The sequence below is a fragment of the Cnephaeus nilssonii genome (assembly GCF_951640355.1).
Source record: "Cnephaeus nilssonii genome assembly, chromosome: 14".
Classification (NCBI taxonomy): Eukaryota; Metazoa; Chordata; class Mammalia; order Chiroptera; family Vespertilionidae; genus Cnephaeus; species Cnephaeus nilssonii.
Window position 1 is genome coordinate 1102501 of NC_137085.1, and position 13898 is coordinate 1116398.

The 13898-nt window shown below is 67.4% G+C and overlaps 1 protein-coding gene across 2 annotated transcripts; it reads right to left on the reverse strand.

Annotated features, from left to right (window-relative positions):
- Positions 1–3079: 3079 nt before the first annotated feature.
- Positions 3080–13493, reverse strand: CHIT1 (chitinase 1). Of its 2 annotated transcripts, XM_079790601.1 has the most exons (12): positions 12501–13493; positions 12042–12245; positions 8841–8870; positions 8273–8474; positions 7810–7866; positions 6791–6956; positions 6539–6663; positions 5545–5668; positions 4547–4732; positions 4181–4294; positions 3854–3980; positions 3080–3480 (listed from the first exon to the last, which is right to left on the reverse strand). In XM_079790601.1, the coding sequence occupies exons 4-12, from the start codon at positions 8347–8349 to the stop codon at positions 3236–3238; spliced, it is 1221 nt and encodes a 406-aa protein (XP_079646727.1). In that variant the 5' UTR covers positions 8350–8474; positions 8841–8870; positions 12042–12245; positions 12501–13493; the 3' UTR covers positions 3080–3235. The 2 variants fall into 2 exon arrangements, with proteins under 2 accessions (XP_079646727.1, XP_079646726.1); XM_079790600.1 differs by lacking the exons at positions 12042–12245; positions 12501–13493 and adding an exon at positions 10013–10213.
- Between the last annotated feature and the right edge of the window lie 405 nt (positions 13494–13898).

The following is a 13898-nucleotide window of genomic DNA, read 5'->3' on the forward strand; positions in this document are numbered from 1 at the left end:
GCTCCTATGGGTGTATGTATCTGCACCTCCGCCTATTGTCATGGTGGGTTAGGGTTATGGTTAGGGTTAGGGTTAGGGTTAGGGTTATGGATAAGGATCAGGTTAGGGTTAGGGTTATGGTTATGTTTAGGTATAAAGATACGGTTATGGTTAAAATTAGGAATAGGCTTAGGTTTAGGAACAGTAATAGTCCAGGGTCACCGTTGTGTTTGGGGCTTAGGTGGACAATATTTTCTCTCCGCACTCCTACCCCTAAGGTCCTGGACTGTTACTATGGAAGTCAGTGTCTGCTCCTATGGGTGTATGTATCTGCACCTCCGCCTTTTGTCATGGTGGGCCTCACAGGTCAGCATGGTTCCATCCCCTCCCACTTGGGATGCCAGTGATCCTGGAACCCTTATCAGTAACCCTAACCGATCCCTTAGCTAGCCATAACCCTAACCCTATGCCCATCCCTATTAACCCAAACTCTACACCCTAACCCTAACCCTAACCTATCCCTAACCCTAACCCTAACCCTCACCTTAATACTAACCCTATCTCTAAACCTAACCGTAACCCTGAACCTTAAACCTAACCCAATCCTTAACCTTAACACTGACCCTAACACTAACCCTCACACCCTAACCCTAACCCTTAACACTACCCCTAACCCTAACCCTAACCCTAACCCTACCCCTAACCCTAACTCTTCCCCTAACCCTAACCCTAACCCTATCACTAACCTGCTCCCGCCCTGTGGAGATGATGGAAGCCACCAGCTCCTCAGAAAAACAGCTCGAGGCTTTTTGTTTTTTCAATCTTAAAAATTTTTTTTTTTTATTGATTTCAGAGAGGAAGGGAGAGAGAAACATCCATGATGAGAATCATTGGCCGGCTGCCTCCTGCACGCCCCCCACTGGGGATCGTGCCCGCAACCCAGCATGTGCCCTGACAGGAATTGAATCCGGGACCCTTCGGTCCGCAGGCCAGCGCTCTATCCACTGGGCCACACCAGTGAGGGCAAGAGCTGGTTTTGCTCCAGCACACCTTCCACTGACCCCCCTCCCCCGCCCTGCAGGCCCTGGTTTTCTGTTTTCTGTAAAACCTGCGGGAAGTCCAGGCGGCGGACACAATGGCACGGATGCCTGAACCTCCCCTGTGGCCCCTGCTCGCCCTTCAGTCCTAGTAAACCCAGGTCCCTCCCAGCCCGCCCTCCGGGGTTTCCCTGGGGTCCAAGAACAGCACGCTGAGGTTCTCTGGGCCTCAGCACTTGGGGCCGATCCAGAACCCTCACGTACAGATTGGGCTTTTTCCATGAAAAAGGCTCCGGGAGGCCGTGCTCATTAAGAAGCGAGTCTGAGACCGGGTGGGGGGAGGAGGGGAGTGGGGGGCGGGGCCTTGGTGCTCAGGTCAGAGTTCCCTGGGCCAGCCCGGCCGCTCCCACCAGGTCCAGCACGGAAGCTGAGCGCTGGCTGGAAGGCAGGAAGCAGACCGGTGACTTCTCTCCGAGCAGCGTGCACGGGCACCGAGCCGCAGGCACCAGCTCTGCAAACCGGGACCAGCTGCGCGCGGCCGGCCGGGGCCGGAGGAGGTCCCAGGACCGTGGGAGTGCATTCAGGAGGAGCGAGAATGCAGACGCGGCCGGTTCAGCTCAGAGAACGCCCCCAGGGAAAGGGGAAGGGTGAGGTGCTTGGATCAGAGGCAAAGCAAAGCGGGAAGTCAGGAACCGAACGTCCGACCCTGAGGGAGGGGAGCCCCTCGGCCCCGGCCCCGGAGGCAGCGCAGTGCTGGCGGCGGGAACTGTGGGGAGCGGGCCTGGCGCTGGGCCCCGGGCCGCCGGCTCTGACCAGAAGGCACCCCTCAGCGGGTGGGCGCTGCGGAAGGCGGTGCCTCCCTGCCCCGAGCTGCCCCCCGCCTGCCCCCCATCCCTGTCCCTGTGCCCACAGCTCTGGCTTGAGGGGAGGGCGGAGCAGACCCTGTGGGTGACCGGCCGCGGGAGGAACACGCTCACACACTCAGCCCTGTCCCTGCTGAAGCCACAGGCAGCCCAGACCACGTGGTCCCGTGTCACAGTCACGTGTTGTGACGGAAGAAGATCAAGAACCATCGTCAGCTTTCACCGACGGCAGGAACAGGAGGAAACCCATGGCCGCTGTCAGCTACGACGTGAGCGACGTGACCGCTTCCTAACAGAGTCCACGGCGCAGCCGACTGTCGGGGTTCCCTGACACCCCAAGTGCAGGCGCTGCGGGAGGACAGGGGTTCCGCCCGGCGCTCCGACCTCGCCAGGGTCTGTCCCCGGGTCAGGAGGTCAGGAGGTCAGGAGGTCAGGCGCTGGTCCTCCCCTCGCCGTGTCCCCCGCTCCGAGCCCCGCCTACGGGGGGCTGCCCTCCAGGACCAGGGCTCTTTGGTGATGCCCCACCTTCCGCTGTGACTCCCCCCAAGTGGGAACGGACTGAGCAGCCCCCCGGGAGGTGAAGGCGCCTGTTTTGAGGTGAAGGAATGTTCTAGAACGAGACTGTGGCGATGGCGCTGCAACCGGACACGGCGCGGCCGGAGGCGCCTGTCCGTCGCGCTGGGAGCCAACCCCGCGTCCCCGATGCGCCTGCGCAGATCGGGCCTCTGTGCGGGGCGTGACCCTTCGCCTCGGCTCCCCAGCAGCTGCCGGAGCGGAAACGGGGTTAAAACGGCTGTTATTCCCCGGAGCTCCGGCCAGGCCTGCATCCTGCAGCGCCCGGTAGGCGGAGCCCGGGCGGGAACGCTCTCCCGCCCCCTCGTGGGCCGTTGGGGAATAACAACGCCGGAGGCGGGGACCGAAAGGCGCTCTCTGCTGCCCCCTCGTGGGCGTCCTGGGGACGGCGCCTGAGCAGGCCTGGGAGGCCGGCAGGAGTGGCCGCCTGTGCCCGGAGCTGCGGCGGGTGTGCAGCCTGCCTGCCCGTGTCCCTGGCACAGGCCTTGGCACAGCCGGCGTCAACCACCTCTTGCCCAGCCCTTACCTGTGCCTGCCGGACGCCAGCCCCTCGCGGCCTCCCTCCCCAGGACGGTTTGAGAGCCGTGAGCTTCGAGCGCCTGAGCAAGGCCACGTCCAGGCGCGGGTGCAGCCGGGTTTATTTTGCAGTAAAAGCGGCAGCGGAGGAGCAGAGCCAAGACCCGGGCCGAGAGCCGGAGATCGGCTCCAAAGACCACGGGGAGGCTGAGGGGCCAGGCTTGGCCCGCGAGCTGGGGGGGGGGGGGGGCTCGGCCGGGCTGGGGCTCAAGCCCAGGTGCAGCACTGGCAGGCGGCGCTGAACACCAGGCCCTGCGGGCAGCGCTGCAGGAAGAGCCGGCCGCCCGCGCAGCTGTAGAAGCTGGACGGGTCCTGGGGGTGCGGGTAGAGCCCGTCGGCCTGGCCCTGGCAGGAGGGGCCGGGGCCGGGGCTGGGGCCACCCTCGGGCTCAGAGGGCGGGGCCGTTGTGGGAGTCTCAGGCTGGGGGCGCTCCGAAGGCGAGTGTGGGAGACCTGGAAGGCAGGCAGGATTCAGCCAAGGCCCCCCCAGAGGTCCCGAACCCACAGCCACGCCGTCAGCAACCACGGGTGGACAGAGCCCACCCCACACCCCACCCACAGCCGACAACAGCCACACGGGCCACGGCCCACGGAAGGCCTGGGCTCTGGTGTCGTGCGGGTCAGGGGCCCCACGCGGCGTGATGGTGCAGGCTTCCTCCCGGGAGAAGCAGCCGCCGCGCAGGCTCGGGCGCTGGGGCGGCCCCGCTACCAGCCGGGGGGCCTGGGACTCGGGAGCCACTTCCTCCGGAGGAGCCAGGACCGAGTGCGGGGGGGGGGGGGGGGTCCCACCTGCCCTGGCCCCGCCCTGGCCCCGACCCCGACTAACGCAGCTCCGTCCGCAGGGTCCTGAGGAGGGGGTACCGGCCCTGGTTGCAGAAGGAGCCCCCGAAGTCGTCCATGTCCATCGCCCAGACCATGGCCCCGCCCAGGCCCCTCCGCTTCAGGTAGCCGACCTGGGGGGGGGGGGGGCAACGGTTCTCGCTGCGTCTCTCCTAGTCGCTCGGAGCCACAGGGACAACGTGCCGCCGCGGGCAGAGCGTGGGCCGGACGCTCCGCAGGCTCCTCCCGGGAGTTCGGTCCCGGTCTCTCGGTCACTCGGTGTTCGAGCCCCCCACTCCCTCCCGCCCGGGCCCCCGGCCGGGCGGGGCCTCACCTTGGCTTTGAGGCTCTCGGCGTCGTCAAAGCCCACCCACTGGTCGCCGCGGACGGCGTAGGGCACCTCCTGCTCCGGGATCCGGTGCTGGGCAGCCCCCTGCCAGGCGCACACCTGTGGGGGGAGGGTGGAGCGGGAGGCGGGCAGCCGGGCCGCGCCTTCCCCCGAGAACCACAGACAGAGCTCCTACCCGGGGCCCGGAGAACCCGGGGGGGGGGGGGGGGGCGGGGGTGACAGACCCAGTGACCCCGACCCTGGCGCCGGCGAGGCCCCCGGGCTGGGGATCGGCCGAGATGCCAGGTGTGGGATGGGGTGCCTGTGCCCGGCGTCCTCGCTCAGACACTCGGTTGGGCCGCGGGGTCCTACCTCGTAGTAGGCCAGCAGCCCTGCCTCCTTGGTGAAGGGGCCGGCGGTGCCAGGCCCCGTGGCCGGGGCCCCCACCCCGGTGTCTGCCGGGGAGGCCAGGGTGAAGGTCCGTCCGTAGGTGGGCACGCCGAGGACCAGCTTGCCGGCCGGGGTCCCCTTCTGCAGCCACTGCTGCACCGCGTGGTCCTGGGGGGGAGGGGTGGGTTCTGTGTGCGGCCTGAGCCGCGTCGTCCGCGGCTGGGGCTCCGAGGCGTTCCCACCCGCCTGTCCGTCTGTCCGTCTGTCCGTCCGTCCATCTGTCCATGGACTCGGCTCAGTGAGACACGGGCGCCTGGGCGTTGGGGCCCGACAGCCACGCCCTGAGCCAACGGTGCCGGACGCCCGTGCGCCGGCCTGGCCCAGGTTCTGGGACACCGCAGTGAGCAACGCAGCCAGTCCCTGCCGCCAGCACCTTCCTAACCTCCCCAGCCTCAGGCTTCCGGTCCGTAAAATGGACACAACACACACGTCTACCTCCTGGCACCTGAGGGAGGAGGGTGCAGGGCGAGGAGGGTGGCTGTCAGTACAGCCCGGGGCGGCGCCAGCCCCATGGGGCCCGCAGGGCGGAGACCCGGCTCCCTCTCATCCGACGCTTCTCTCCCCTCCCCCTTCCTCTCGGAAACAAACAGAACAAAGTGGAAGTGGCCTGCGCTCCTGCCCAGAAGCCCCACCTGCCGCCAAACCTGGGCGGGGAGCGGGGGGAGCTGTGCCCTGAGAGACGCTCCCCTGAGAGCCCTTTCCGGAAGGCCAGTCAGTGACGGGAGCTCAGCCGGTGGGAGGAATGGGTCCCTCCTCCTGGATCGGCTCAGCCCTGCACAGCGGTCCGGTCCGGCCTCCGGGCAGCGGCAGGCCCCGGAACCCACACGCCCGGCTCCCGCCCTGCGAGCCTCTCCTTCGGGGCCTCGAGGCTCAAAAGAGGCAGCGGACAGGGGCTGGGTCCTGCCCCCACGGCCACTCACCACGTTGAGTTCGGCCGCCGCCCCCTGCTCCCCCTGCCTCGGGTAGAGGGCGCTGTGATGGCCCGTGGTCTGCTCCCAGGACCCGTGCAGGTCGTAGGCCATGAGGCTGATGAAGTCCAGGCTCCTGTGGGGGCGCGGGAGGGGGAGGGCCAGTGAGCAGGGAGAGGCCCTCCCCACCCCCCTCCCTGCCACAGGGTGAGAGGCGGGTACGTGCATGTGTGTGTGTGAATGTATGTTGTGTGTGTGTGTGTGAGTGTATATGTGTATGAGAGTATGTGTGTGTGTGTGAATGTATGTTGTGTGTGTGTGTGAGTGTGTGTGAGTGTGTGTGTGTGTGAGTGTGTGTGTGTGAGTGTGTGTGTGAGTGTGTGTGAGTGTGTGAGTGTGAGTGTGTGAGTGTGTGTGTGTGTGAGTGTGTGTGTGTGTGAGTCTGTGTGTGAGTGTGTGTGAGTGTGTGTGTGTGAGTGTGTGTGAGTGTGTGTGAGAGAGTGTGTGTGAGTGTGTGTGTGTGTGAGTGTGTGTGTGAGTGTGTGAGTGTGTGTGAGTGTGAGTGTGTGAGTGTGTGTGTGTGTGTGAGTCTGTGTGTGAGTGTGTGTGAGTGTGTGTGTGTGAGTGTGTGTGAGTGTGTGTGAGAGAGTGTGTGTGAGTGTGTGTGTGTGTGAGTGTGTGTGAGAGAGTGTGTGTGAGTGTGTGTGTGTGTGTGTGTGTGTGAGTGCAGGTCCCATCTGCTCTGAAAGGAACAGCTCTCCCCGCCCCCTTCCTGAGGCCTTTCTCATTCACAGGGTGAGGGTGGCAGCTGACCAGCACCCGCTCCCGGCTGTCCCCCCGGTGCCCCCGCCCTCAGGGGGTGCTGCCCTCTTCCTCCGGGGTGAGTGCCCAAGGAAAGGGTGAGAGCAAAAGAGGAATCTGGAGGGAGGGGAGCTGCCCCAGGCCCGAGCGCAGCCTGCCCTGCCCCCCACCGCCCAGAGGACCGGGCTCCCCGCCCGAGACTCACCGAGCGATTCTGTCCACCTCGTACCCGGCAGCGATGGCCTGGGACCCGGCGGGGACGGCCGCGCTCAGCAGGAGGCGCTCCTTCCCCGAGGCCTCGGCCTCCCGCTGGAAGGCGGCCGCCAGCTCCTGCAGGGGCAGTGTAGTGAGCGCGGGCCAGGGGGCCCCAAGCACGGTCCCCCCAAGTCTGAACACGCCACGGGCTGTGCCAGCACGAGAGCCGCCCCCACCGCAGCCCCCACCGCCCCGGCCGGACCTGCACCAGGAGGGTGAAGCGCTGCTTGTCGGTGGGGGGGCTCCCCCGGCCGCCCGGGTACTCCCAGTCGAGGTCGAGGCCATCGAAGCCGTGTCTGCGCAGGAAGGCGATGGCCGAGGTGACGAAGGTCTGGCGGTTCTGGGCTGTGGCCACCATGTCCGTGAACCTGTGGGCGGTGCCGGAGTGTGGGCCCCTCGCTCCCCAGCGGCCACACAAGCCCCTCGGCGTCTGGGCGGGGCCGGCTCGGCGGGAGGTGCCGGGGTTCACGGTGAGTGAGGGCAACCCAGCCACGTGTCCTGCCCCCAAACACGACGTCCCGGGCACATGGAGGCTGGAGGCCCGGCCCAGCCACCGCAGGGTCACAGGCGATAGTGCCCGCCCTCCCGGATGAGGGGTGCCCTCCCGGATGAGGGGTGCCCTCCCGGATGAGGGGCGAGGCGCTGGGGGTCGGGCGGGGGCCCTGGCTTCTTTCTCGCGGTTGGGGACGCTTTGTGCTCTTACGTCACCAGCCCGGGCTCCCCGAGAGCCTGAGTTCCCCAGGGCCCCCTCGGTGTCCCCGGAGGCAGCCCCTGAGCCGTGGGGTCTGGAACACACTCGCTTTCTGAATGAACCTGCGTCCCGAGGGCGGCAGCTCTTAAAGGGCCGGGCTGGCACCACGGGCAGGGCTGTGCCTCTTCCGTGGCCTCGAGACACGGGAGCTCCCACGGCCCCCAGGAGTCCAGTGCCCAGACCCCACTCGGTCACCCGCCTGGACACGCCCGTGTGGGGCCACCGAGCTCAGTGCCACAGGCCGCCTGGCACGCTCGTCGGAGGGACAGACGTTCTCAGGCTCGGGCCCGGTGGGAGCTGGCGCTGCCCGGAGCCTCCCTCCGCCCGTTTTACAGAGGGAGACACTGAGCCCAGCACTGCCCAGAGGGGCGGTCACCCCAGAACGCAGGCCGTGTCCCCTCTAACCCCCCCCCCCCCGCCCTGTCCACACTCCAGCAAGCCGTCCCCGCACGGGGCTCACGCCAACTCACTTCTGGGTGCCGAAGTTCCAGCCCCCCACGGCCAGCAGCGTCTTCAGCTGGGGGTTCCTGGGGAGAACAGAGGGCGCAGTCCAGGCTGAGCCCGCTGTGGGCGCCTGGCGGTGGGGGTGGGCGGGGACGTGTGAGCCGGGGGCACAGGCCGGGGGTCTAGGCGGGGACGGGAGAGACACGCTCGGGCCAGGAGGACCCAGCCGGCTGAGGACAGACCCTCCGAGGGGTGTGGCCAAGGTGGCAGACTCCAGAGATGATGGACGGACGGACGGACGGACGGACAGACAGACGGATTTTAGGACGAAGGGTCCCACCTGGACCTAAACCCAGGGCCCGGGGTCCCTGTCCCCCTCGCCGCCCCCACGGAGCCCACGGAGCCCAGAGGGAGAGGGATGGCCCACGGCCACGCGCAGGGCGCCGGCTGCAGAGCGGGGCCTGGCTCTGGGCCCTCCCCCGCGCTCGCCTCTGCTTCAGGCCGTTGAAGGCGCGGTACAGCTGCTCGTCGTTCCACTCGACGGGGCTGAGCTGGTGCCCCTCCATGCCCGCGAAGGCGTACACCAGGTGGGTGCACAGGCCGGGGTCCACGTCCGGGGGCAGGAAGCGAGCGGCGCCCTGTCGGTACTGGGCCCAGTTGGTGAAGTAGCAGACCAGCTTCTCGGGGGCGCCTGGGGGGCACGGAGAGAAACGCCAGTCAGCGGGGCGCTGGGGCCTGGCATCTGGGGAGGGCGGGAGGGGGAGGGGGAGAGGAGGGAGGAGGCACAGCTGAGCTGGAGAAGGGGGAGGGCGGGGGAGGGGGGAGGGCGGGGAACGGGGGAAGGGAGGGGAAGGGGGGAGGGCGGGGGGGAGGGGAAGGGGGGGAGGACGGGGGGGAGGGGAAGGGGGGAAGGGCGGGGGGGAGGGGAAGGGGGGGAGGACGGGGGGGAGGGGAAGGGGGGAGGGCGGGGGGGAGGGGAAGGGGGGAAGGGCGGGGGGGAGGGGAAGGGGGGGAGGACGGGGGGGGGGGGCAGAGCCTCCGGACGGACAGCACGCACCGAATGGGAGGAGCAGCAGGGCCAGCAATCCTGCGGCGAGAGAGGCTGAGGGTCAGCATCGCCCCCTCCTGGCCCTGAGGCCGATGCCGCCCAGGGTGAGCTCAGGACAGCCTCCCGCACACCAGCCTCCTCTGCCCAGAGGGACCAGGAGGGCCCGGGGTCCAGACTCCCCAGGCCCCCCAGGCCCGTCACCCAGACCCCCCAGGCCCTCCAGGTCCCCCAGACCCCCCAGGCCTCCCAGACCCCCCAGGCCCCCCAGGCCCCCCAGGTCCCCCGCCCCCCAGGCCACCCAGGCCCCCGCCCCCCAGACCCCCTAGGCCGCCCAGGCCCCCCAGACCCCCTAGGCCCCCCAGGCCCCCCAGGTCCCCCGCCCCCCAGACCCCCCAGGCCCCCGCCCCCCAGGCCCCCCAGACCCCCCAGGCCAAGGCAGTTTTCCTGAGCCAGGGCCTCGGAAGCAGGGAGGGGGGCGGGGACATGGGGGACACTGACTGGGGGCGCTTTTCTTTGGGAAGAGGACCTGGGGCTGGCAAGGCCGTTCGGGGAGGCCGGGCAGAGCCTGCCCCCAGCGGAGGCTGCGCCCCACAGGGCGGCTGAGGGCACCCGGCGGGACTGGGCGAGGCCTGGGCCACCTCCACTGCCTCAGGTTCCCCTCAACCTAATTCACAAGGAGACTCAGTGCCGCGGCCCCGGAGCCCTCTCACGGGCCGGCGCCCCACGTGGGGTCGGCTAGAGCCCTTGGCAGGGCCGCCTCTGGGACAAAGCCGGGGCCGGGGCCGGGGCCGGGGCAGGGGGCCGGGGCCGGGGCCGGGGGCCGGGGCAGGGGCAGTGGGCCGAGGCCGGGGCCGGGGCCGGGGCCGGGGCCGGAGCCAGGGCAGGGGGCCGAGGCCAGGGCCGGAGCCGGGGCCGGGGCGCTCTGAGCGGCTTTGGGGACCCCAGAGGAAAGGCTCATCTCGGCCAGCTGAGTAAACTGTCCTGTGACAGACAGTCTCGGGCTGATAGCCCCGGGGACCCCCAGGACCTGGATCGGGGACCCCCAGGACCGGGGTGGGGACCCGCAGGGCCGGGATGGGGACCCGCAGGGCCGGGATCGGGGGCCGCAGGCCAAGGGGCAGTAGGAGGGGTGGCCCCACTCGCAGGGTGTCCCCAGTGCGGCTCTGATGGTGCCCACTCACCCGTCCAGGCCACGGAACCCGCCATGGCGTCGGCGTGGCAACAGGCAGCTGGTGACAGCTCTGTGCCTCCCGCCTTTTATCTGCCGCCCCGTCTCACCCGGCCCGACAGGAGGGCGGAGGGAGGAGGGGGGCTGGGCGCGGTGGGCGCAGCGCGGGTTGTGCAAACGGGACACCAGGCTTTCCTTGAGCAACTCCTGCCTCGGGACAACCACAGGGTACACGGCGTTGCCACAGGGGGTGCGAGGGGGCAGGAAGTGTTTCCCAACTTCAGGGACAGCGGGTTCTGGCAGCCTCCGCGTGGGGCGTGGGGCCGCGTGGCCCAGCTGTCATGGGATCGGGGGAAGTGACTCAAGGTCAGGGAGCTGGCCCCAGCCCCGCCTGCTCGGTCCCGTGGCCCCGGCGCCGCCCGCGAGGTGACCGTGACGCTGGCACGGCCCGGTGCGTCCTGGCAGCAGCGTTTCCGTGACCGCGGCCAGGCCAGGAGCACTGGTGCCTCCCTGGCGACAAGGCGGTGAGGGTGGGGGCTCCGAGTGTTTCCCCGACCGTGTTCCCGCTGCCTCACAGGCTCCCGGGGCAGGAGGAGCACCCCCCACGGGCGGACAGGCCCCTGCAAATGCCAACACATGCCCCTTCCTGCAGCCCGGGAACCATTAACCGGACACGCTGACGGGATTCCCATTAAAATAAGGCACAGCCAGGCTGAAGGCTTTCACCTCTGCTCAGCATTGATGAGGAATTTAGCTGCTGGCCCGGCTGGCGTGGCTCAGGGGTTGAGCACCAACCTATGAACCAGGAGGTCAGCGTTCAATTCCCGGTCAGGGCACAGGCCCCGGGTTGGGGGCTCGATCCCCAGTGTGGGGCGTGCAGGAGGCAGCCAATCCATGATTCTCTCATCACTGATGTTTCTCTCTCTCTCTCCCTCTCTGAAATAATTTTTTAATATTTTATTATATACTAGAGGCCCGGTGCACGACATTTGTGCACTAGGAGCGGGGGGGGGGGGATCCCTCAGCCCGGCCTGTGTCCTCTCGCAGTGCAGGAGCCCACGGGGAGCGGGCCTAAGCCGGCAGTCGGACATCCTTAGCGCTGCCATGGAGGCGGGAGAGGCTCCTGCCACCGCTGCTGCACTCGCCAGCCATGAGCCCGGCTTCTGGCTGAGTGGCGCTCCCCCTGTGGGGCAACTCCTGCATTGAGCGTCTGCCCTCTGGTGGTCAGTGCGCATCATAGCGACCGGTTGTTCCACCGTTCGGTTGATTTGCATATTAGCCTTTTATTATATAGGACTAGAGGCCCGGTGCATGAAAATTCATGCACTGGAGGGGGTGGCCCTCAGCCCGGCCTGCCCCCTCTCACAGTCCAGGAGCCCTCAGGGGCGGGAGGTGACCAGGCGATCAGGGGAAGGCGATGCCCCATCACACCTCTGCTGCTGCCACTGCCGGCAGCGCAGGCCTCAGCCGGCCCTGGTTACCATCCAAGGCTTCCCTGAGCCTCGGGCGGCCCTGGGCGGCTGGGGGGCTGAGGGGACTGGGCGCCGCCATCTTGTGGCTGTGGGCGCCGCCATCTTTGAGGGTGTCGCAGTCAATTAGCATATTCCCTCCTTATTGGCTGTGGGCACCACCATCTTTGCGATGGCCTGAGGGTCAATTAGCATATTCCCTCTTTATTAGGTAGGATGATGAGAATCATGGATCAGCTGCCTCCTGCACACCCCGCACTGGGGATCGAGCCCCCAACCTGGGCGTGTGCCCTTGACTGGAATCCAACCCGGGACCCTTCAGTCCACAGGCCGACGCTCCATCCACTGAGCCACACCAACTAGGGCTGAAACCAATTTTTTTTAATTAAAAAAAATTAGCTATTACACTAATAAAGGAAAAACCATGAGTGATTCAGTCGTCAACAGTTGTCCCGATGTCTGTACACCTTCTAGAAAACTCTCGGGTAGGTCTGCCAGATTCTAGAAAAATAACCCACGAATAAAAGCAGGCGGTGGCGTGGCTGGACTCAAGGTACGCCCACAGAAACTGACCCTCTCTAGATCGGCAATGACCAGCGCGAGACAGAAGTGGGCAAATACTGTCGGAAGCCGAGAAACACTAGGAACCAGCTTAACAGCAAAATGCCTGCCATCGGGGCCCCTGCCCGAGGCGCTGGGTCCTGGCAGGCGCCGAGAGGTGGCACCGCTGACGTGGCCTTCGGTCACGCTGAACCCCACGTCCGGCGTCCGGCTGCCCTGGGGACAAAGGCCCATTGAGCCCGCGGCCGCGGCTGTGGCTTCTCCCGCCCAGCTGTCAGCTCGGTTCCTGGTCCCAGTGGACCGTGGGGCGGGGACGGAGCTGGGGAGGGTCTCCCTCACCCTCGTGTGGCCGGGCGTGGAGACGCCACCCAGCCACTCGCCAGGCCTCCCCCCCTGCCTCCGCCACAGAGCGCGCCCCTCCGCCTCCCCCCTCCCCCCTCCCCCCTCCTACACGCAGAACTCTCCACGCACAGGGACGCCACTGTCTTCATCGCGGCGTCTAAACAGATGGACACAAACCAGGCAGCGCACAGCCGCCTCCGGGCCTGGACCGCGCTGCGCCTTAGAGAGACGTGTCCTCGCTGTTCTGTTCGCCAACGGCACGGGGTCCTCACCCGCACGCGCTCCCGCGCAGCCCCGGACAGCCGTCGGAGGAATGAACCGGCATCAGCCAAGGAGGACCCGGGGGGAGGGGGACCCCGGGGGAGGGGGACCCGGGGGGAGGGGGACCCGGGGGAGGGGGACCCGGGGGGAGGGGGACCCGGGGGGAGGGGGACCCGAATGAAGGACGAACCAGGACACCCAGGGCGACAGGGTCCGCAGACCGGGGAACCCGAGACGGCGGGCGGCGGCGGGCGGGGGCCACGGGCAGCCAGGGGTGTGCGGCGAGGCCCCGCAGACAGTTGTGGGGGTGAGCCTGGCACCAGGGGGTGTGGGCGGACTGCTCGGCCCCAGGCCCCCTCTTCGTCCCCCTGAAGCGCAGGATGGACCAGAGCGGCTGTGGCCTGGGAGCCCCTCGCCGGGCACAGAGAAGGCAGGGCCAGGGGGCCGGACTGAGGCCAACGAGGGGGCCCAGCCCCCAGCCCTCCTCCCCTGGAGCCTCAAGCACCTCCAGACCTTCCTCCGAGAGAGAACTGGCCAACCCGAGGAAAGCGACTGGCCCTTTAACACCACCTGGGCCCCCGACAGAACAGCCGTGTCCCCACCGTGGGGCCTCGGAGAAGCCGCTCCGGCCCCGGCTCCCGTCAGCCGGTGAGTCACCGCCGTGGCGCGTGGAAGGCAGCCACGTGTCCAACACCGAGGAGACGCCTCCACGTGGAAGACGGACGACACACACCGGGAGACGCAGGGTCACCGTGGGCGGCGGGCTCGGTTTCCGTCAGCGTCGACCTCGCGCTCCTCTGCAACGCGGAATGTGCTGCCCCCGCCAGACCACAGGTGCTGACCGACGCGGGGACGCTGAGGTCAGGTTGCAGCCCTGTGCCTGTGGGGCAAGGGGTCATTTTTATCCATCGATTGACCAATTGATTGTTTTGGGTCATTTCTCAAATGCACGTGCTGGGGACAGGTGCACCCGAATCCTCACATTCCGGCCTCTTCTCCCCGGAGGGAGGCGCCTGGCCCCCCGCGGCTGGAGGCTTTTCTTACCTTCCCCCCAACCTCATGACTCAAGGTTTAAGCATAAACACCAGAAGCACAATCCATGAAAGGGAAAAACCACTCAGCTGAGATTATCGTGGGAAACCTCTTCAGCATCGGGAGAATGGGAAGACAGGCTTCAAACTGGGAGACAGGGTTTACCAGATGGCTCCAAATTGCTGTTAACTATTTCAATTCCCTATTCTACTCACCCTGGCTTACTGGCCTGTG